The 24,852-nt window shown below is 36.8% G+C and overlaps 1 protein-coding gene across 2 annotated transcripts; it reads right to left on the bottom strand.

Moving 5' to 3' along the window:
* Positions 1 to 54: 54 nt before the first annotated feature.
* On the bottom strand, positions 55 to 24,852 carry USP8 (ubiquitin specific peptidase 8). 2 transcript variants are annotated; one of them, XM_062583467.1, is made up of 20 exons: positions 24,752 to 24,852; positions 17,649 to 17,819; positions 16,622 to 16,766; positions 16,082 to 16,167; positions 13,862 to 14,006; positions 13,126 to 13,183; positions 12,226 to 12,370; positions 11,741 to 11,903; positions 10,415 to 10,559; positions 10,020 to 10,240; positions 8,302 to 8,889; positions 6,939 to 7,028; positions 6,219 to 6,299; positions 5,572 to 5,834; positions 4,550 to 4,762; positions 3,867 to 4,077; positions 2,256 to 2,492; positions 1,601 to 1,743; positions 1,068 to 1,200; positions 55 to 852 (listed from the first exon to the last, which is right to left on the bottom strand). In XM_062583467.1, exons 2-20 carry the CDS (start codon positions 17,750 to 17,752, stop codon positions 667 to 669), a joined length of 3,357 nt encoding a protein of 1,118 aa, XP_062439451.1. In that variant the 5' UTR covers positions 17,753 to 17,819; positions 24,752 to 24,852; the 3' UTR covers positions 55 to 666. The 2 variants fall into 2 exon arrangements, with proteins under 2 accessions (XP_062439451.1, XP_062439452.1); XM_062583468.1 differs by lacking the exon at positions 6,939 to 7,028.

Here is a 24,852-nt window from a genome sequence, read left to right as displayed (position 1 = left end):
CTTGTTTGTTTAGAATAACTGAAGTGCAAAAATATTGACAAAAGCTAACAAAAATACAGCTCTGCTTTTTTATTAAGTGGTGTTGCAATTACTTAGAACTGGCAGATAAAAGCAATCCTCTGAGTTTTAGAGATTCTCACAAAAAGGACAACATTTTATTATATACATAGTTCTGATGTGCAAGTATGCAATCAATATGTACACTTACATTCCTAACTGTTTACATCATTCTAGAGTATTCACAGTAGAATCAAGCTTAAGGTTAGAAATGTGAAAAGGCCATAACAGTGAAAGAAAAAAATGAATCAAGATATGCCTTGGGATTTTAAGACATTTTAAGCTACTCATTAATAGATTTCAAATGACTAGGTTAGAATTTATTTTTGGAGCAGGCTAAAAATATAGCTGTTTTTAAATAAATGGTAACGCAAGTATGCCTTTAAAATGGTTTCACAGATGGCAGTATTACCACAAGCATAATTAATCAGTCTTCTGATTTAAGCTATAGTACTGATCAGAAAGAGCTTGCTGCAGAGAAGCTACTGCAACCATCCCCAGGTTCTTTAAGTGACTGTATGTTTGTCACAATTTTGCATATTTGTATGCACTCTCATAGCTATTTTCTCTTATACCAAAAAAAACCCAGTTTTTTTAACCCACACGGTTTTATGTGGCTATCTCCACTGCTCGCTGTTCATAAGAAGTGTAAAAGAGAATATATGCAGCTGAGGATTTCACAGATGATGCTGAGATCTCAGATACTTCATGGTCATCAAACTTAAACCAACGTTGTTTTGCAGCATTTTTGCAGTAGGCTGTGTAGTGTCCTCCATCCAACCCGCCATAATGATTCTGTAAAACGTAAGAAGAAAAGAACTGATGGCCTTGAAAGCTGCCATTTGTTCCCTGGTTAGGATAAGAAACTGGAATGTGAGATTTCTGATGAAATACCAATGCCTTAGGCCTACGATTTCATCTGCAACCAGGTAGGTAGCTTTGAAACCCAGATGATCACACAGACTGACATAAAGACCAGGTAAATTTTCAAGTGTGACATGGTTACTTACTGATACTGAAAAAAGATTGTATCTCTTCAAGCTATTCTTTGGACCAATAACATACTGTGACAGGTCAAGAGTTTCCAATGGGAAATCTACAGAGGTTTGAAGCTTTTGCTTCCATCTTCCATCATAGGAAAATCTACAGAATTAAAAAGCATTATAATAAGTTACAGGTTGTTCAGAAGCTATCAAAGAATGTTAAGCAGTGTTTGGTCTCTGTTTTTAACCTGGGTATAATTGCAACTGAAGATGAAATGCAGTTTCAGAGAGAACATTTGGCCCACAACTCTGTTAGTATTTGCACACATATGTTTCTTAATACAGAAAATTTAAAAGGCTACTTGTAGAAGTGTTTCATGAATTACAGCCTAGTAAAACAGGCATCAGATGAAAAATAAAATTCTTGCAGCATTATAGCTGGAAATACAATCTAGAAACTTCTGTAATTAAAAATGTTTAGAAATTGCATTAGAAAGAGTAATCTCCATAAAAGCCTAGTCACTTTATTTTAGTTACTCTGTCACCACTCAATGCCATACCTTTTCAAGTGCACAAGAAGAACAGGTGGTAGTTTCCAAATTTCTATTTTTTTCAAAGAATCTCTTCGAGTTTTGCAATGGCTACAGTAAAATCTATTGTTATCAGTGAGCTTCTCCTCTTTGGAGAACAATCTAAGGCATTCCTAAAACAAAACAGGAAACAGATTGTGAAGGGCAGGCGTTAAGAAAGTACAGCACAAATGTTTGTTTCCTGTTGGGCTGTTAACTTGCATCAATTATCTGCATGCTACGTGTTACAAAGATGAGGAAAGCTGAGTTCAGTCCATGTGTAGAAGTGAATTTTACTGCAAACATTATTTAGCCGCAAGTCTTTCAAAATGTACCAACGTTTTGTTTAAAAAAACAAATTTATACTATGACCTACAAAGACAAACACGATACAGTCTTTTCTGCCACTGTGACTTAAGTATTTCCATCTTGCTTGTATTTTAAAATTATTATTATTATTTTTTTAACTTTAGGAGAATTAAAAAAAATAAAGAAGACTCATGCTCATGTTTCAGGTTATTGTAAATTAAGTTGGAAATACTGACAAATCCTTTCAACAAAAGGCTGGGTTGAAGCAGCATCATAACAAAATTGTGAAAAGAAATGTTTTTACTGAGAAAGCAGTTTCCCTCCTGTGCCAGCTTACCTGCAGTGTACATTTACTAGTGGATGCAAGTGGTAGTGACAAATACATGAAAGCCTCAAAGGTCCGGGACTTCTTGTGACATGTAAGACACTGCACTGTAGATTTGAACTGGCCTTGAAAGAGTGCCACAATAATGGATTCATTGAGCTGTTTGTGTTTGTGCCAAGCTAGTTCTGCTGCTCTGAAGTCATCAAGATGATCATTGTTTTCTTCCTTATATCTCTTTCTATTGTCAGCCTGAATAACAGAAATTTAAATACCTTAATCATATGTTAACATATAAAACTATAAAGTTTCATCTATAGATGAACACATTATTGAGCATGTCAAAGATTATTTAAACATCAGAGTAGCCATCTATTTCTTATCCAGTTATGTTTATTCCTTTGTTCTCTTCAGTACCTTTTTCTGTTAAGAGAATCAATTTCTACATTAATATGTATCCACTATAAATTAATTTAAATTGTGAAAAACTTCTGTTTTGAGACACTGATCTGGTCTCTTGCAAAAGTCAAGTGCCATACCAGTAATCTGCTTTTGAAATGTATTAAAGTACCTACTTCGCCCTCAAAGACTCATATTAGACTCGTATTTCACCTCCACCTGCTAGCTTTCAGTAGCGATGGCATCTACGAGGGAATGACAGATCACTTCCCTAAAAGTTATTACTACTTTATATATAACTACTAATTGTTGCTAAAAACTAGATATGTCTCTATGTACAGCAACCTAGATTTGTGGACTAAAAGCACTAAGTTAATAACTGTCATGATCAGGAAGTTTAGTTTTATTATAAATTCAACTTATTAGTAAAGTTCAGTTTAAAAAGTCTTTTTGCTACTGCATAATGACCTACACTAGTTGTTTTAAACCTCCTTCTATTTGCAGGTGCTTATCATGGAGTTAAGGTTACAGCACAAAACTTGCTTCTCCTAGAAAGCTTCTCCTACCTTTAGCAAACTCCTAAGAAGATTTCTACAGGACTCAATGGCTTGTACTCTCCAGGCTGAAAACCTTCAGATTACATGTCCTCTGGATACAAGGACATTCAATCATTCAAGGAGCCTGACAAGTGAAGACTCTGGGGGATACCAGTACCCCAATGCCATAAAGATATTATTAAAGGGTTTTCCCACCACATCTCAGATAAGTGAAAGTAAATTGATACCTAATCTTTATCTTACTGTCCCTTTATTCTGTAAACCACAGCATCTTTGAGCTCAGCCTCTTCAACTACTTGGCCTGAAGATACAAAAGTTAACCTCTACACGGGACTTCTGACAGGTGATGCAAAATAGAGTAGACCTCAGGACCTCCAAATCTACATAAATATAGGAAAAGCAATCCATTTTAGCAACTCTGGGACCTCCCAGACACAGGGAGGTCATAGGACGTTGCCTATAAACAGCAGCAGAGAAGGTAAAACCAGCAGAAATGCTTGTTCAAGCATACCTAGAAGCTTTTTTTTTTTTTTTTTTTAAAAAAAAAAGTTCAAATCTTTTTCCTCAGCACAAAGCTTTTTCACTTAATTCCTCTTATAAAGTAGAAGGCTTTTAACTTTTCTCTTGATCATCCGACAGATGTATAATTAATTAGAAGTGTATTACTTACTTTATTTAGGTCTTCATGCAAGCCATCCATTAGAAACAGAAGCAATTCCTGGGAGTCCTGCTGGCTATATCCTGCAAATTGGTCATTAATCTTCCCAATGGTAATTTTAAAATCTTTTGGACTGATATATTTATACTGTCCTGTCCACAAAGCTTTCATTATTACACCAAACTCTTCAGCCACTTCACCTTTATGCCCTAGGAAGTTTGACCTGTACAATTAAACAGACATAAAATACAGTGAGCCATTCAAACAAGATTTTGTTACTATAAATTCAAGACTTCATCCCAGTTTTAATGTAATTTCTTTACACCAAGAATAATTACTTGTAAGACTGAACTAAAATTTTTGTCTACTTTGACAATATATATTTTACATACTATGTATTTAGTTCCATATTCAAAATTGAGTTAGTGGAAGGTCCAAATATTTTCAGCTTGTTTTGTTAACTGCAACTCAAATATTTTGTCTGAGTCAAGAGACTCATTATGGTGAGCACAATTAAAGTAAGACTGTCTAGTTAAGCTCCTCTGAACTTGAAAAAACTCTCAGAGATTTGAAGCTGGCGTTTTCTTCCTTAAAATCTTAATTCCATTACATAATTGATTTAAAAAAAAATTAACAATTATAAAAACATTCTTTTTTCAACTGTAAATTAAAGGAGGAGAATAAGAGAGTGTTACCTGTTAATATCATCTTGATACAAGTTTCTGTTAAAATAATCAGCCAGATGTGGTGCATTGCACAGACACTGTAGTATGGAATTCATATAACAAGTGTTCCCTAGATTACGAAGTCCTGTGAGAGCTGGTCCCGATCCCCCAAACACAGGATTGAGATTCCGAATTTGTGATGCAGAGAGTCTTGAAATTTCAGCTTTAGTGTAACAGATTGGTCTGTAAGGAAGAATTTTTTATTTAAACAGTTCCAGACTTGACACTGAACAAGGCACATTGTAGTGCTCCATTCTGTCATGCAGTGACCCAGCTGTCTTTTCACAAATCACTTTGAAGCTCTGAGAAAGCAGCATATTTTAGACCTTGGAGTTAAACAGCATGCATTACGGCATTTAACAGACTTCTCCAGCCAAATATCAGCAGGCTCTAAAAGAGATCCCTGTTCCCACTCTGTTTAGAGAGGCAGTCTTGCGCATCAATGGACACAGAAAAGCAAGACTGTGCACATAATGTAACAGAACAATCCTCCCTCATGGGAAATGAAATACCCTGTCATAGGAAGTCACTAAATGCTGTCATTTCAGGTATTCAAGACTAGTCAATGGAAAAATGAGAAATCCATACATACTGGCCTGTAAGAAGGCTGAGACTTAATCAGTATTTTTTTTTTAATTCATAGATGAAAAATGAACTCTTAGTTGATTTAACTACTCAGTTTAAAAACTGAAACTCTTCATTTCACAAGTTTTCAGAAGCCTGACACAAATACCACCACATAAAAAGCAACTATTGACCAGTTAACACTCTGACCTTCAAAAATTCATGTTACTGGATGATAATTGCTGTAATTCTCAAAAACGCCCTATACATTTTGAACTTGTAGCGATGAAATTTAAGTCTGTCAGAGAAACTTTTGCATGCCTTTGCAAAGTACTTAGAAAATACTAATGGAATAAGGCAAGATAAAGACAAAGTCCTACATACTATCATATTGCATGAATTGTGATGCTGTAACTTGTCAAACCTACTTATTTTCACGATTGACTGCAGGGGTTACAGGAATTCTTTTCTTCTCCTCCTCCTGAATGGCTTGGGTTATATCTGGGGAAGAGTAGGAGCGCTTCAGTTTGGAGTGTTCTCTTTCTCGTTCAGCAGTCACCTGTGGCTTGGGTTTATGGGTTGGTGGGGTAGATGGAGGAGTGGATGAAGGAGCCATTTCTGGTGGATACATATGAACAGTATTTGTTGGCGAGTGATAATAACGAAAGGTTCCAGTGATTGGATCCAGAAACTTGGGAGAGAAAAACAAATTGTTTCAAAGCCAGGTAAAAAAATCCATCACTAACTTATTACCTAGCTATGAACTATTTTAAGAACAGTGTCTGAGTTTTTCAAACATTGAGATATTACAGTAGTGATTGACTCAATAGTTAATGGATTAAATTTTTTGGAAGACATCACTTACACCAAAATAAACAAACAGCAACTGCTCAGTACCAGAGGCTGCAGATGAGCTCCACTTGTTTCATTAAAAATTAATGTTAAGATTCGGAAAAAAACTGGGAAACTTTAGAAGAAGGAATTGAACAAAATCTAATTTAGAAATACGATGCAACTGAAATTCATTACAAAATTGCACAAAGTATTTGATTATAATTTCAGAATGGAAAGTTACCTTTGCCCAACCTGCAGGCAGTCCTGGTATTATCCTTCCCATTTCTTCACTTCGTGCTCTCATTAACGGCTCCCGCTGAGACTAATAAATACAAAGGAAATGTAAGGTATGTACAGTTAGTTATGCAGAAAAACAATCTGTATGTGACTTCTCTTACGTAGTTGAATGTTTTTATACAGAACAGTTCAGTAAGAAAGCCTCGACTATAGTTAGAAATGTGACTTATTTTAGGACAGAAATACAGTAATATTGAACCACTTTTTTTTTTTTAAATCACTCAATCTGTACAAAATCCATTTGTTGATATGCTCCAAAAAAAAAGAAAAAAAAAAAAAAGGCAATTTATCTTGCAAAAATACAAACAGTTAGTTCCTTCCCTAAGGAAGCCACTTTATTAGGAATACATACTTTTGTTAAGCTATAAGGATGATCATCTCACCTTTCCAAAGTGAGATGCAAAGGAGTATGCATGAGATGGTAAATGTCTAGAATACTTTAATCCCATCAGAAACATAAAATGATTTCTAGTGGAAGTTTCAAATACATATTTTGAAGATGAATGACAAATGTAAAAAAACAAATACAGCTGTAGAACATGGCACAGTCTTTTCCTAAGAAGATGACTTAAAAATTAAAATGAAGTGGAGTTTAACATAATACAATCATCATGAAGCATCTGCTCTTGATTGTTTTTGGCTACATACAACACACTGTATTTACTTTAAGTCTTTCAGTATCTTGTTCAGAATCCTCTCTAACGGCTCCTGGTTTTTGAGCTCCACTGTCTGGTTGTCCTTTAACCCCAGTTTGCTGTAAAAGATTTTTGAGAAAAGGCTTTCAATTTTCTTATGGAACGTCAGTAAAGAAGACTGATAAAGCAGAACTGGGAAAAAGCAAAGTTATTTTTTTGCTGCCACTGTTAAATACAAGTGCCACCAAGAACTGGCTGGAGTAGGTATCTACAAATGAACTGATCTTTTTTTATTTTTTCTAGTCTATATAACAATTCTTTGAAATAGCCTTTATAGCTGAATGTGGTGTTACAGGGCACAATTAGTTTCAAGCGCTCCTAAATAAAGTTCTACCCACACCACTCTCCCCAGTAAGAATTGTGGATTTTACAATTTGTTTTTAAAATATAAGATTTTCTTTCCTTGTACTTGTCACCGTGACAAAGATCATCTATGAACACGGCACACTGTAAAGCCAACATTATGACTTTATTTATCATGGGCAGGAATACATGCTGTCAGGCAAACAAAAGCCTAGAAATGGCTATGCTATGGTTTCCCAGGAAACTTTACTTTGGCTTTCCTTGTGCATTAGTATTACACTAGTATCAACAAAGTTGTGTCAAATACCAACTACAAGAAAAGAAAAATAACCTAATATATTTTTGAAAAGTAGTTAAGGCATCTGTTTTGTTATTAACTCTGGACTTCACAAATGGCCCTTTCTTTCACAATCAGATGAGTATTTTACACTCATAGAGGTCTGTGAATTTTTTATGGTTCTGAGGAAAGAAGAAAATGTGACTCCAAAAGATTTGGAACTGGACTGCTCTCAACAAGTGTACTAGATTAGGTATTGCTTTGCTTCCTATGCTAGTCAACAAAATCTTCTATTATATCAGCGGTTATATATTAATGAGCTTGTTACGATAATACAGTAACACATGCTACTAACCTAGCATATGTTACAATAAGAGTATATATTACAGGGCTGACATAAGAGATTGAATGTTACCATGTCTCTACAGCTGAAACAGAAAATAGCAGCCTATGGGCCATCCCTTCTATTTCCATGTCTGTGGAAAGTTTTTTTTTTTTTCTAATCCTACAGGAATCTCTTGCTGTCCACCTACACCCAGACTCCAAGCGTTCTAAGTTGTCTGTAAAAATCTAATCTTTTGCGTCTTGGTTCCAACTTTCTCCTGTGTATTTATGCAAAAATGACAGGCCTAAATAAAATTCAAATATATTTAAAATTTCCAGATTGATACTGTCTCACTACAAGATGCATTCACAAATCATACTAGATAATAACTCCAAGTCTGGTGATGATTTTCTCTCTTCTTACTGACCTTGCCTGAGGTGGTTACAAAGGTCTGAGATGCATCACCCAACGCACGTCTCTGCATTTCTGGTGTTCTGGTTCCCTTTTCTCTTTCTTCCATAGATATTTTGTCAATCTCAATACTTTTTGCATCAACACTTTCTGGTTCATTTTTATTTTGCTTTTTTGCTTCTATTACTTCTTTGTGTGTTCTCTCTTGTTCTTTTTCCTCCTTTTCTCTTTTTATCTGTTCTTCCCTCTCCTTCTGTTCTCTATCCTCTTTGGCTCGTTCTAACTTCTCTTTGTATTCCTTTTCTTCCTTTGCTTTTTGTTCTTGTTCTTCTTTTTCTCGCTTGAGTTTTTCTTTCTGTTCTTCTTGTTGCCTCTCCCGCAATTCTTTTTCCCGTTTGTTCTTCTCTAACATGGCAGCAGTTTCTGCATGTATGCGACTTTTTTCTTCTTCTGTCAGAATGTTCTTTGCATCACGTATTGGCTTTGTGGACCGGTCTGGAATGATTCGTCCATTCTCAGCAAGCTGGCTGTCACTGACTGTACTTTCAGATTTTGGTCTGTTATCATCAGAAAGTTTAACTGAAGGCTTTTTAGTACGATCAACCTGTAACACAAAGTGTAGAACAACAAATTCACTACAACTATTACTGCTTTGTTAGCTAAACTTTTTCTAAGTGAGATCTGTGAAAGAATAAAGATGATATAAAGTCTACTTCTGCCAGAGAGATAATGAACTTTCAACTTCAGTAAATCTAATTATTCAAATTACTTATTAAGGAAACTAGGTATTCACTTAATTTCCACATGAGATAAGAATTAACAAGCTCTACAGAATCCTAAGGACAGTATTAAGCACTCGTTACTATAGTTCAATTTTCATTTTCAAACTTTCAAAGGTGAACATTTTAGGGCAATCAAGCCACCCTAATTTGGGTGTGGTGCTCTCAATCACATGACACGAGTAAGGCAGATCTGCTTGGTGGGGAGAGGTATTTAAGAATGGCTTACACTCAGACCTAGGAGAGCAGGTTGTGTTTGATGTTGAAATAGAAGATAAGACTAGAGATAAGGCCTTTTTCACAGATTAGGGTTGCTTGGCTAAAATCTGAATTTAGAGGAAGCATCTAAAACAAAGAAAATACCTGCCAAGGAAAACAAATTATTTAGTACAAGTGCCCTACAAGGTAGGGGTTTTTTTGTTTGTTTGTTTTTAGAGGGGGCGTTTTGCTTTCCTTTGTTTTCTTCCCTGTGAAAGGAAGAAACAAAAAAATTCCTCATACTTTTACTATTGTGCCAAGAGTGACAGACTACTACTTTCAGAAAGAAGGGCTTTGGAACAACGAAGGTAAGACATGGCATAACTTACTTTCTCCCTACTTCATGATATGTATGTCCTCAGTAGATAAGTTTGTTTATAGTTTCTGAACTCATGAGTAATTGCTGACCCTCAATTTCTCAGGCACCCATGACAAAATCTAAATTGAAAACTCTGCAAGTATGTTAAGTACATTCAGTTTAATAATGCTCTGTGTATTACCTACCACAGCTTCAAAGGCTATCAGTGGTCTCTGCACCACTGTACTTACGTAATCCAGTATTTGACAAGACAAATACTGAAAATATTTCTTAATAATTTAGGCTTCTACACTTGGTGGATCTCTAGTGGCTTAACATTACACTAGCACTGATTAAAACAAACAAACAAAACACACAATCCCCTGCCCCCTGGCTTACCTCAGGGATACTTCTTGTAATTGATACTGGGTTAACTACAAATGAACTGTCAGATCTTGGAATTGTAGAATCCTGTATGCTTGGTCTGTTAAGCGATTTTAGTCTCTCTTCCAAATTACTTCCTGTTTCTTCATTCTCAGTTACTTCTATTGGAGATGGTTTTAAAGCGATAACAGGTGGAACAGGAGCTGGCTCTTCCAGAGATGGATAAGTAAAATTCACTAGACAGAGAAAGAGGGGAGAAGAGAGGAGGGGGGAAAAAAAGCCTCTACCAGATCCTAAAACTTATTTAGAGATCTAGCCCAGAATGAGGCTATCACAAATATATTTGAGCAACTTAAAAGTTACATCCAGTAATTATGAATGTTGGAAGGGGTGTCATCCTTTATACTTACAAGAAACAGTCACTGCTTCACTCTTGCCATGCTGGGGTGGAGTTACTTTAGCATTTGTTGTGTACTGAGGAAAACAAAGGAGCCAGTTTTCATAACCTCCTTCTAGGACTAAAGGTTCATTCTGCAGTATAGTCTTGCTCTCCCACTGTAAGGAAAAAGGTTGAAATTAAGTGATTTTAAAAATAGCAAAGAAACTTTTAAATCTTAACTTTTATGTTGTAGAAGTTTGTGTCCAGCGATCACATTGAGAGCGGTTATTTTTGTAATTCCCTAATAAGAACTAGATAGGGGCTGCAAAACCTCTTTGGGGACAGGGATTCCTTTTGTGTTCGGAGAATGCTCTACATCGTGAGGCTCCTGGTTCTACCTACAACAGTGTCTGAATTTTTCCAAAATAGAACTACTTACTACTTGTTCTGATAACAATCCTCTATGCAAAACAAATATTCTTATTGTAACATTTGCTTCAGTTTCTTATTTGATAATCCTGCTGTGTGATTAGGGACATTAGCTTTAGAAAGCAAAACATTAACTTTCTGAAAAAGTTTGCGGAGTTCAGGCTCAAGACTGGTCTCATCCTGATGCCTTCAGTACTAGGACATGAATCATGCACAAAGCTCATAGCCTTTCTGTAAAGCCATAAACAGGCAGAACTGCCTGAACTTTATCTCTGAATAAAGATGTGCAGTCTTTTACAAGACTGACCTACATAAAGTAGGGACAACGCAGCTGTAGCCAGAATTTTAACTTAAAAATTTTGAGCAACTTTTTAATACTCATTAGAGTCTAGAAGCTCCTTGCACTGGTAAAGCCCAAATTTAAATTCATGTTTCCCTAAAAGCAATGTTCAGTAGTGCACAGAAGTTAGCTATTCTCAAAATGCCTCTGCAGACTCCTTTGCACAAATGCCCCCATTCTAGAAAGGGCTCAGCTGACAGGACTACAAAGGAGAGTTAGCCTCTTTTGGCTTGCCTAAGCAGATACTAGGTGGCCAGCCAGCTCATGAGAATGAGAAATCACATTGCTAATATGGGTAAGAATGCAATCTCTAAAGTTTGAGCTAGTTGTTGAGGAGGGGAGTTAAATCATGTTGGTCATTCACCTATTTAACTGGTTACACAGTCCACTTCTAAAGCATAAGCAGGGGAAAGTGCTTATTTTATAGAGAAATACAGTCTCTTGAAGTTGCAGTCTTTGAAAACTGATCCAAGATGTTTGCCTAAAACATCAAGTCTCTCACATGCTTTGTAACTATAGATACTTTCAGAGCTTCTTTATTTCTTATTCTTATGAGATGAAGTAATATAAAAAGCCAAATTTGCCAACCTTAAAAAGCGCATCTTTCAGGCTTTGAAGAGTTGTTCCCAGTTTTAAGTCTCCTGCAGAACTAAACCAGTCTAGCAGTATAACATAATCAAAACTTCCTCTCTTCTTCCATGGATCTCTAGAATCCTCTGGGAGTCTAGCTTCAATCCAACTAGTGGTAACCCTGAAATATATTAACATGCACTTAAAGACAAATGTACAAGTAACATTTTGTTCAAGAATGTATAATCCATATACATTTATATCCTTGTATCTATGGATAAAATACATCTGATCTGGCTTAAAGTCAGTGCATGCAAAAGCAAATCTGTTGAGATGTATCTCATCACAATACCAGGGACTCTTAAACTAAACTCTTAATAGCACATAATCCTTCTAATATAGTGACTTCCTCCTCACCCCATCAGTTTGTACACTGGGAAGTAAATGAGGCAGTACTTCAAGAGAAATTAAGTATTTCACTATCACTTAATATTATTCCATACCCAGGACTGATAGCTTCTTCTGGGACACTGATAGATCTTGGAATACAGGATTCTTGATAATCCTTCAGGCTTCGAGCATCCATTATGATCAGTTCAATGTTTTTATCTGTCATCATTGCAAACAATTTCTCAGCAGTGACTCCTCCTTGAGATACAAAAGTTATTAGAAGCAAAAAGCTACATTATAAATGTAGATAGCTATGAACACATCTCACTTGAGAAATCAAGAATGCAAACAGATGAAACAAAACAGAACGTGTGTACAGAATCCATTCATGTATGCTCTTCCCAAACAGTCATGGAGGTAAAACACACTAAAATGTATTGGCTCCTGTTGCTTCCACTGCTATAGTAATTAGCAGTGGATCTGCTGAATTAGACGATATGAACACTTCAATGATTAGTTAAACTCTCTGTAGTTTCATTTAAATGAAGCTATATAGGCAGTTATTCATGAACTGCATGCTGCAGATGTTCCTTTGCAGTTGAGAACTCTAGAGAACATCCTCACATACTTACTACATGAGCAAGAAATGCGAGAGCGAGGGCATGGAGGGGATTTCTCATTTAACTCAGAGCTGACACATCTCATCCTCGGCTGGAAATCTGCCCATCATTTGAAGACATTTTTATTTCCGTTTTGACCATTCTTGGGTTAGTTCAGCTTTAATCATTAAACTGCATTGAAAAACTGAAGGCAGTTTTTTAAGTTCAAGAGAAGTGATGAAGGCTGCAATACAGAGCTTTAATTACTAAGTCACTGATACCAAAATACAGGATACTAACAATTTCAAATTGCTCTGTGATGTAACTCTTTCTAGAAAGAACTGTAATTGGAGAAATTGGAGATATCTAGGAATATGGAGTCTCTTTTCACATTGGTAGGAATATGTCTCTTACCACTCAGACTGTCAGACTGATCGTTTTTCGCCAGTGAATGCTTCTTCTCACCATTGATCTGCATTGAAAGAAGAAGAAAGATAACTTTTTATCTAATATTCAGAAACAAGATGACCAACAGACACTGACTCTCACAGAACTTGGAAGAAAACTGGTTAGACTGAAAGCCACAGAAGAAAGTGAAAAATAAGAAGCCTCTTCTAAAGTTATGTTGACAAACACTAGAAAGATACTGGTGTGGTTGCCCTATCTAGATAGAAACCAATTAAAAAGGCAGTAAGACATGGGACCTATATTATCTACTAGACGAAATTCCTGAAGCATTTGTGAAGAGGTAAGTTCCCTGCTATGCTACTGCTCCTAAATACTAGGCATGAAATCTGTAATACCAGCTTATTACCATGCAGAAACCTTCTGTTTCCTATGCAAGGTAGCTCTGGCAATGGTGACGGTTGCAGTTCTACTGTAAATAGAAGTCCCTTGGTAAAAAGCTAGTCTATTTTCTGCATGGCTCAGTGGCTCAGAATTTGGAAGGACCCAGCCTTTTCCAAAGAGATCTCAAAAAAAGGTTATGGTGAGTATAAACTGTGTGTTTTTTTTTTTTTTAATATAACAACCACCCACCCTCAAAGAACCCAACACTGATCCTGAACTGCAAGTGGATGCTGAGACCAAATGATAGATCAAAACTATGTATTTAAACTGAATTAGAGAATTTGTAAACATTTTAAATTACCCTTTGGCTTTTTCCTTTGGAATCCACTGCACTTTCTGAAGAATTTTTGGCTGAACTCTTTCCATCATCTTTTGCTTCTTGCTTTTTCTGCAGCTCTTGTCTGTCTCTCTCTTCAAGCTTTTTCCGAACTTCAGCTTCCTCATATCTATTGGGGAAAAAGTGGGTGTTTGAAGTACTGTGAAATTTTGTTTTTCTAGCAAATTCCAGTTTCCTCCCTGATGACTTCATATTATTTCTTCCACTCTTGGGATGGTTTTCTTGTTTTTTAAATCATGTTTTGGGTTCCATTTCATAGCCACTGCTTTAAGATTTACTTTGCCTCTGCCCCGACCCTTACACTGAGGTCATGCTTAACTATGGTATTGCTAGATGTTTTCCATTTCTTAGAAATAAGAAATATTGATGAATCATGAGTAAATTTCAATACCATATACCAACCACCTCAAGAATTTTACTTGGTTTTGCAACACTGCTAACACCACTACCACTTAGGAATAAGACAGCTCAATTTTCTAAGCTTCCTCTTTTTCAGAAGTCAGATCACAACTAGCTGCAAGCATCCTTCAGGATGTAAGTTAATTTTACAATATTGTTATGACCTTACTAGTCCCCTCCGCTGTTTATTTTAAACACTGAGGCTACAATGAAGTCAATGTCAGAACTGCACATGCTCAACGTTTTTGGTATATACAGGTCTTGCATATAGCTATCCTTTTCCTAGGGCCTTAGACTTTAAAATCAGCTTCCCAGCCTTTTGCCATTGGTAAGGCAGTCACAATATTGTAAACCAGTGGCTTCTAAACTACAGCCTTTAGATTATCAACTGCAGGCTTGTACAGCCACATCACTGTTAAATAGCACTTAATCAAATCTAATATAGCTCTGAAAAGATTTAAGGGTTGGCCTTTGAGAAGCTTTAAGGGTTACCAGTGATCCACAGAACCAACAAGATCTTTTTTTGAACTAACAACATCGATGACTGAGCCAAACCTGTCAAGTGAGACATGAACACTGAACTGTATTAGTAGTTGCTCATTTTAACGAGCTGTTACTTAATCAAGGGTAATACAACTGGATAGTAATGGTCATATTTCATGGCAAGAGCACTATGTTAATGAACTAGTTCATGCACATCAAATTCTGAGTGTATTCTTTTCAGAATCTATTCCACTAATTATCCATGAGGAGCACACCATGTTGGTAGCTTTATTTTTAAATAGGCTTCTAAATTTGGCAAAGGTCCTGTCCTAAGTCAAGACAGGGCATTTTGTTCTCCTTTGGAGTTAAAAGTACTGAAGCATGTTGAAGCTTTTAATTGAACTTGGCCAATATGGAACATTTACCCATCAATATGCCTTTGAAGCACATAATAGGTCATTCGTGTAGGAATTTCTATTCCTATGCAAGCGATATTTCACTAGCTCAACTTTTAGTTGAGAGGGGAGAAAAAAAAAATCATGTACTTAGCTGAGTGGAGGAAGTTGGGAGAGGAGGCAAGAGGAAGGAAAAGGAGCTGCTAAGGATGTGAAAAAGCAAACAAGGCTGGAAAAACAAACTGTATTAACTAGCACCTAAATATGAACTCTACCTTCCAGTTACTGACTGACAAAATTTTGTGGCTTATGGTACAAAGAAAGTAACCTGACTGTTTTAGCTGTGCTACCGAAAGCCCCCTTTATCACCCCAGGTATATACTGGGGAAAACTGCTTTTTCCATAAAGATGTCTCTCTGTGGTAATGCAGAGAAAATGTGTAGCTAGCTAGCTGAAATGAAAGGAACTTTGTTAGTATAAACTAATCCACATTAGGACAGCTTTTAGACATAGGTAAATTTTAGGAGCATGTTGCTACTATATTTGGCTTCCATTGATCCCTAAGATGAAAACCATTATAATGAAATGGCTCTGATATACATATAGCTTAAATCCTGGGTTTTCTTCTCCTTAGAGACATTAAAAGTAGCAGAAAATATCAACAAGTTTATAGTTACCAAAAATCGAGACCATATAGACAGTGGTAAGTTACTGAAATGTGTGAAGACAAAAATTCTCTCTAACAGACTTTCTCAGATAAACAATTTAAGTTCAAGAGTTTCAGGTATCCACAAACTACTGCAAATATAATCCCTTACTAGTGTGCAGCAGGAAAACCTGCAGTTGTAAATCTTATAGGCTTCAAGTATAATGAACAGTATTTTATCAATGTATCATATTCACATACCTGAGTTTAAGGCTGTCTGAGAGTCTTTCAGCTTCTTCAATGGCTTTTTTCAAGTTTGTAGGTCCAAGAATTGAATGAAAATAATCCTAAAATTACAAGCATCACCACCCACATTAACAATACTGTTTAATAACACCTACTTCTGGTATACCAAGAGCATCTAATGCACAGAAGACTGATAGTATAATGATAATGAATAAAACAAACACCCTCTCCTACAAGCCCCAAACTCCTTAGTACCACACCAGGAAAGGTTTGGCTGAGAAAGGTAACAGGATTACCTCTGCATTAAAAATATTCACACATCTGGCAATTAATAAACCTAAAGTGTAAATGACAAAAGCAAACTGTGAAAGTAATTAATGACAGTCACCAAGAATAGGAAAGAGAATGTCAGTACAAATGAGACAGCTTGCTTAATATCAATGTAATCTTTTGAATATGCATTAGTGTAATTCTCTGTACTTTCTATTTCTCTGTTCCTTTCTATCTTCTGTGTTTCTACCAATGCAGAAGTAGTCAGTCAGAAAGCTTATATACCTGTTGCTGCTTAAAATCAGGTCTCTTCTTAATAAAATTATAAACAGTTACGTATTTCATATACAGGACGTAAGCTTTTTCTTCATCTCTGTCCAATCTGCTTTCTTCTGCTGCCTTGAAAATCTTAACGGCACTCTGCACATAACTGAAATCAAAGAGCAGTAAAGCATGTGATTGTTGACCTATCCTCAAGCGCCTTTTCACCACAAGATGCCATTTTTAAGTGTTCACAGTCTCTACCCAGGCATTAAATGTTTGCTTTACTATCTCAATATAAACCCTTCCCTAAATACGAAGTACAATTATGCTCCCCAAACAATGTTTCCTTTCACCACATTGTTTACTAAACTTATTCATAATCTTCCATTATTAAATAGCAAACTGAGATACAAATAAATAAAATATATATATATATATATATATATGGCACATGTTCATATATATATATATATATATATATATATACACACATATATATGAACAAACTTTCCCATTCTCAAAACAACTATTTCTTTCAAGGGGGAAAAAAAACTAATTCACAGTAAAACATCCGACTGTCTAAAAATGCCAGAGGTAAAGTATTTTCTATTTCTATGTAGCATTCCAATTGCTGAACTATTTTTATGAACTTGCATTTATATAGACTTTGTTAAAAGCACTCAAACTTTCATTTGCATTATGCTCTGTCCAAGTCATGTTTTGGTAGTGTATAAAGTTATCCTCTGTAGGCAGTAAGCATATCTGATTTGATAGCTGAGAAAACTATTTGCAAGTCTATCAAAGATTTGACACCTAACAGAAATAACTGAGGAAATTTAGGTCCACAACATAGTTATCTGAGCAGAATAGGCTCAGAAAAGTAGCATAATACTTCTAATATCAAGAGTTCCTCAAAGGGGAAACTGATTAAAGACTTAAAATACAGAAGGAATCATTTAACTTACGTAAGTACAAAACTCTACTTACTATGCACTACTTATAGTTTAATTGATTATGGATTAACTATTCAAAACAAAAGTCTAGCTACCTCTTTGTACTGGTCTTTTCAGGTTTTATTTCTGTCTTCTTGTTGAGATCTTTCAGTGAAGTACAGAGATATAGCTCTTTAGGTACAGATGCTACAGCAGGCATGTTAATGTTGTTACTTATGTCTCTTCCAGGATGGCACAACTTCTCAGAAGTCTCTATCAATATTTGTCTGGAAAAGAAAATAAAAAAGGTAGAAAAAGCACAACTGTATTCCATTAATCATTTTAATACAGTTTTTATAGTTAACTGTATGGGATTATTACCTAATCTGCCCTACATAAGTGAATTATCAGTAATAAAAGACCACCTGGAATTTACACAGTTAGAGATTATATTGTAATGAAGAACTCTAAATACAAGTTAATTGTTAGGCAACAATTCAGAGTTGCAGCACCTGATCTGGTCTACTATAACCTGCTTACATCAGTATCAACATGCTGATGTCTTTGATATTACTCTAGAAAAATACATAGACAAATGCATCTGTTTATTTAAAATGAAAATTGTTATTTATTCTAGGTAATTACTTATAATACAAATGTAAAAGGCAAAAATGAATTTTATGAGTTGGCAAAACTTCTTTGTCAGAAGTTATAGAACTAATCTTGTAGCTGCTTAAACTGCAGCTATTCAAACGTAATCGTCCTTTCAGAGTCCTCTTTTATTAGTTCTAAGTATTACTGATGCAAGCAGATTAGCTGAATAGTTAAAGTATAAATTAATCCTCCCTCCACCAAATGATGGAATTATTTACAGTATGTTTCAAACACCAGAAGAATAATGAAATAAAGAGAAAAGAAATTTGCAGTGACTTACAAATGTTAATCACCTTACCCTGGAGTTTTATCTGACTATAAAGCCAGTAAGTATGTTATAAAAGAAAAAAAAAAGTGCTGACCTACCCGTATTCAGAAATTTTTAATGAATAATTATTTTATGACTCACTTGGAGATGACCTCTGCAAATGGATGTTACACCCATGGAAAGGTGACATGTGGCAAGCAACACACACAGGCTGAGGTAAGGGAGAGGGAAGGTTGCTACTGGTAAGTCAATCTGAAACTTTTTGGACATGCTGTTAGTCCCTACTGTCTTTCTGCTTCCATCTGGAAGAGTTCTTTAAGCATCTATTAAATAGTCCCCCTGGCCAAACTCTGCTAAACTATTATATCATCTAATCTTACATTCTGCATATAATAGGCCATAATTCTCATACAGGTAGTTTAGCTAAAGTCTTTGAAAAAAGAATCAAGCTCTGTCTCACAGCTAGGTAAGACATTAAAGTACTAGCAATACCAAAGAATTAAGAACTAACAGGGAGAGAGATGCTCAAATGATCCCAACAAATAACTTCTCTCTTAGCCTTCAGAAGGCTAAAAACCCACAAGGCCTTTGACGAGGCAATGGTAGGGGATTTTCTTTCCACCCCCAAAGTGATGATCAGCATGACAAGTGTGACCAAAAACCGTCAGCCTATGGCCTCAGAGTGAAGTTTTGCACAACTGAATCAGTCTGAAGCTTACTGCCATCAAATGACGTGGTCATGATTTTCCTCCCTATTTCTCATGCTGATCTTGTCCAAATTTTTAATCAAGCCAGTTCAGCTTGCTGAAGAGGCAAAAAAGCTACAGAGCTTGTGTGAGGAGAGCAGTTGGTGTTGTGCAGCCAAGAGTGAGAAGGTGAGATGGGAATGCAATCCCCTCCCGTGGCACAGAGCTTTTATGTTCTTTGAAGTGTCACCGTAAATAGTATCAGTAGTTTACGGACCCTGGTTTTGGAACTGGTTATCAAATAAAGATACCAGATTAACCCACCTTTTTGATAAGCTCATATTGGAAATAAATGCAAAAAATAAGATAAAATACATATCTAATGATTTTTTTCTTTGATTTCTTTGATTTAAGGCATGCAACTATTCAAGTCAAACTAAATGATGTCCAGTTGCTGAGTTAATTTACTACTTATATACAGATGCTGTACTTGGTAACTTTCCAGTTACACAGCATCTTTCCAAAGTTGATCAACTTGTCAGAAATCCTTCCTAAGAATGATTTCAGGATAATTCTTTGATAATTCTAGAGAGTAAATCATAAAGTCCTCATCTGAATACATTTTAATGTAGTACATATCTGTATATCTTAAAACATTTTATCCCTAAGTTGTCTTATGTTCAACTTGAACTTTCACAAGTTCTTCAGTGTTGAAAGTAGAGATAGAGAATTCAATACTGAATTACATTCAGTAAAAACAAACAAATGAAAAGAACCTAAAGGATCTTTCCAATCTGAAGCTTTTTCTGCCTAAAACAAAGACATGCTTTGTATAATCTTACGGAGTTACAAGGAAAGACTTCACTCTTAATAAGATTTTAACATTGCTTGTCTAATCCTGCCTTCAAGTATATCTTTAACTGGCTTCATTTTTTTTCTCTCGGAACTGCAAATAGACTTTTCTTTGAAGCTTTAAGTCCATTCTAAATATATCTTCTACAGTTGCTTTGTTATGTAACAAGTATTTTCTGAATCTTAAGAGGTAGCATTTAGTTGAGTTCTGACAAACTTAAACAGGATATTATAACTAAATATGTATTCTGGAAAAGATGAAAATAACGTTACCATGTCTGTGTGCATATGAGAAAAAACAAGATTTTGTGGAAGATGAACCACACAATGAAAGGCAAAAGAGGCTAGCGATTTCTCAAGTGCTGCTGACCAAACTTGATATGGGCAGTTCTTCTGGAAAATAATCTATAAAAATGTAGAACTAATGGATAAAAAAGAAATCCAAGGATTTTTAACATGAACATTAAAGCAAAGGTATAGCTTTAACACTTTCCCAAGAGACAAACTGTTTTTCCACGTTCTTCTGTTATGATTAGTAACAGTTACAAATGCAGGGTTTTAAATTGCCAGACAGGAGCAATACTAAACTTGCTTGTATTTCTCATTCGAACAGATTTCCACACCTTTTTTGAGACATGAGCTATTAACCACTTGTTTTCAGTCTGTCCGTACAGTATCTCATGAACAAGGCGCTACCCTCTGATCTTACACAGCACTACAATTCATATATGTGCAGTAAAACGAATGGGAATGCATTAGGAGTAACTTTTTCTGAAAAGCAATCAGATTCCCAGCAGTCTACTTAATAGAATTATGTACAACATATGTTGTAAGTAAATATGAAATTTCAATTGCAGTCTCTAATTCACTCTTCAAGTACAAAACCTTAACTATGCAATTATAGTTAGCATTTTCAGAGTTGTATGCAGCAAAAATACAAAAATCCTACCTATAGTCTACAGACTGACCACTACTTGTCAGAGTTGACTGTTCGCACCATTCAGAGTCCTAGTTCGGAAAGACTTTTAAGATTTTTTAAGCTTCTATTAACTTTAATATGTGATCGTATCTTGATTTTTTTTCAAAGAAATTATCACTCTAATTTGAGTGTGAGCTGAGACAAAAATGAGAACACTAACAAAGCTCAAATTCCTGACAAGTGAAGATCACAAGTTTTCTCTTCATAAGCGAAAATAAACTTTTGAGTGCTTTTCAAGTAGCTGAGGTCTCTAATGACAGTCACTAACTCTGCCCCTCCTGTGTTTGGTGAAACAGACTTGTGTTTATTTAGGGTTTGACAAAGGTCTCGCCACTTATGATGACAGACTGATCCAAATCACAGTTTGTGTTATCCACTCTGAAAAACAAGCATTAGGAAATATTAAACCAGTTCCAGAAGCGTATTTGGTTCTCATCTCTAGTCTTTGTTAGTACTGAAAAATAATGAACAAAACCAATGCAAGAGCCTTCTTCTAAACTGAAAATTAAAATATAGGAAGCCACACGCAGTCAAAACTTAAAATTGTTTTTCTGTAAGTCAAAAAAGGTGAAGAAGAGGAAATTAGCTTTTTTTAACAGTTTTTTTTCCAGCAGAAATAGTACTGCTGGTGATATTAATAAAAAAAAAAATCCAAATGCAAGTCTACCAGTATATTTTGGGCACAGTACTTTTAAAATACTGATTACAGATTTTAGTTTATATGACAAAGTGCTGAGTATTCAACTAGTTGTCAGACTGACTCCATTTCCTTGGTTGGTAAGGCAAAGAGACTTGGCTTGCCTAACAACAATTACTCGGTAAAGCATTGCTACCCACGTAAGGCCAAATATCAGTCTACGATCAGACATAGATTTATAAGAGACTGATACATTAATAGAAGAGGTATACAGGCCATGGGTATGACACTTCTCAGGCAATCTTCCGCTCTTCCTCAGAGGGAAATGAACAAGAATAGCAATTGGCCCCAAATACTAGGTATTAGAAGGGAAAAAACAACAGAAATCTGAGAACCGTAATAGACTTTAACTTATTTGAGAACAGCATTAATTCCACCACCATTCCCTCACTCACTCTCCTTCTAAAAAGTAGTAAAATGTTCTGAGCAAGCCTGCATCCATAGGCTGGATGCCCTATAGCAGCTAACATCCACTCTTTTTCATCAAAAAATCTACTGTTCTTCCTTGTATCTTAGCGTAAGTCCAGATTTCCCTCCACCTTACCTCATACCAGTCTCTGGCCACTTAAAGAACTGCAGTTTACTGCCTTCTTACTGCTAGTAATCTTATAAAAATCAGTGCAAGAAAATCATTCCATGACACAAGAAACATTTGAAGGATAAGGGCCAAGCACTAGAATCATCATCCTAAATCCAGAAGACCTGCTCATTTTGCACTCAGACATGAGTTTCTTCTTTCACTGCATTTACTCTTCCTTACTTACAATGTTCCACAGAAACTTACCCCTAATTACTCTTACTTCTCCTTTTACCTTCCAAAAGTTTTCCCAACTACTCTGCTTCATCACTTCCTTTAACCCACTGTGGGTCTTATCTTTTCAGCATACTGTCATCAGATATTCTGTTCTGATTGTTTTGAAGCCAAATTCTGTTCCTCTTTATTGACAACTCATTTCCATGCAATAAAAACTTTTTACTGGCCTGCTAGCCTTTACCCTTCGGCACTTACTACCTCAAATGAAAGAGCGTTTTCTCTATTAGAATTGAGCGGGTGTTGGGAAGACTATGATTTCAGAATCAAAGTCTGCTCCTTTACACATAAATGTAAGCAGATGGTTCAAAACAGTCTTTTTGCATATATCCCATTCCTAATTGAATTGGTCTTAGTATTTCCGCCAGCAAAATAAATTATAAAAAAAGGAAGTTCAGGAGTAGTTAATACACAGCAGCAAAATAACTACTGTGAAGTACATACTTTGTCTGTATTTGTTTCCACCAGAGTAGTAACTGAAATGTACTTTTTTTGATCAGGGATTTCTTATCAATTTTATCAGGAGAAACTGTTGCTGGCCCAGTCCGTGTTGACTAGGTTATGCTCAGTTTTGGCAAGCGTTCCATTTCCCTTCACACTTCTAATCAACATGCCAATACAACAGCAAAACTGAGGCACTGGCAAATCCATCAAATAATACGTGTAGCTCTTTCATACATCCACAAGGAAGAGAGAATAGTTCCCTGCCCATCAGGAGGAGATAACTGGATTTTAAAACTGTAAATACAAGAATGGATTTGAGTTATAATACCTAAATCTACTATTAATCAACTCTGTGAGGAGGAGGGAACGTCCCGCTTCAGGTTTACCAACATTTTTTTCTAAAGATTAAGATCAAACTATGGATCTATTTATCCTAATCCATTCTGGATTAGGAGTCTGGCTCCTTCTTCATACTTAAGAGTGCTGAAAAATAAGGCTGATATCCAAAAATGTAAAGGAAAAATGTTCTCGGATATTTATGGGTATTCAAATCACTTAAAATGGATAGTTTTACACTGACAGAGAAGCATACCTGTTGCTAACTAGTTTTTCTACATCTAATTACTATGACTTGTTTTATTAAGGATATGAGTAATCTGTAAGTGGAATGGCCACAGCAGTAACACTGCACAGAGGCAGTTATGTTGCAAGCAGCACACACTAAGACAGTCTGAAAAAAAAATGACATGTTAAGTACTGTGCATCATCCATTCAGGTATGTAATTAAGTACTGCACCCATTTTTGTGTCCAAGACTTGAGCAAAGAAGAAATGGGTTTCTCACAGGCACAAAGTTTCTCAATTCTTTTGTAATTAAGCTTTACTACTCGCATTCTGCGCACAAGGGATTTTCTTAAGAATATTAGTATTAATCTACTGCACTTTAGCATGCATCTTAACTGCATCTTAAAATTTAATCAGTACATTTATCTTTGTGAGCCATATGCACTTCTCAGTCTCTCAAACTGTTAACACTACAGACCTTGGTCCTACAACTTGATGCGCGCAGGCAGACTGGAATCACGGGGGGGGGGGGTTGCAGAGCGGCCAGCACGCTCCCCCGGAGGACCTCAACTTGCGCCTATTTGCCACTGCGCTCGGTCACGGCAGCGGTAAGGCACCACGTACCATTTTGAAACGACCTTTGCGGCCGAGTTCGGGCACCCCTCTTGCAGCATCGCGAAGACCGCTTCCTACACTGCTTGCTGATCCAAGTCAACAGTTCCACTAATACTGATTTTTAGGGGTGTGGGGAGAAGGGCAATTCATTACAACGTTATTTTTAGAAGTTAGATTTTACAGAGGAAGTTAGAGAGTTACTCAGTTCAAGCTTTTTTTAAAAAAAGTTGCTCTTTAGTTAGATAAATAAGCTAGTTAAAATCTGCCAACTGTACGCGCGGGCAATGGAAAGCCGGGGAGGCGAGAAGCAGGAGAGCAGGCTGGAAGCTCCCGCAGGCTGGTAACCGCACGGGTAGGAGCCCGGGGGCCCCGCGGGGCGAGGCGAGGCGAGGCGAGGCGGTGCTGCCAGCCGCGCTGCCGCCAGGCCGGCGCTAGCAGCGCTTCTCCCGCCGCGGCCGCCCCGCTCGCTCGCTCCTCGGGCTGCCCAAGGTCACGGCGGCCGGGCCTGGCCAGGCCAGGCCGGAGGAGCCCGGCAACAGCGGCCGGGCCGGGCCGGGCCGGGCCGGGCCTCCCCGCCGCGCCGCGCCGCGCGGCTCCCCCAGGGCCGCCCGCCGCCCCCGCCCGGCGGCGGCGCCGCGGCCCGCACTCACCGCGGCGGAGCCTCGCTGCCTCAGCCCGCCGGCCCGCGGCAGGCCCATGTCCGAGCGCGGCGGCCGAGGAGGCGCTAGGCGGCCATGGCTGCGGGGCGGGA

The sequence above is a fragment of the Rhea pennata genome, chromosome 10 (assembly GCF_028389875.1).
Source record: "Rhea pennata isolate bPtePen1 chromosome 10, bPtePen1.pri, whole genome shotgun sequence".
NCBI lineage: Eukaryota > Metazoa > Chordata > Aves > Rheiformes > Rheidae > Rhea > Rhea pennata.
Note: the sequence above shows the minus strand (reverse complement) of the source record. Positions and strands in the feature narration are given on the sequence as shown.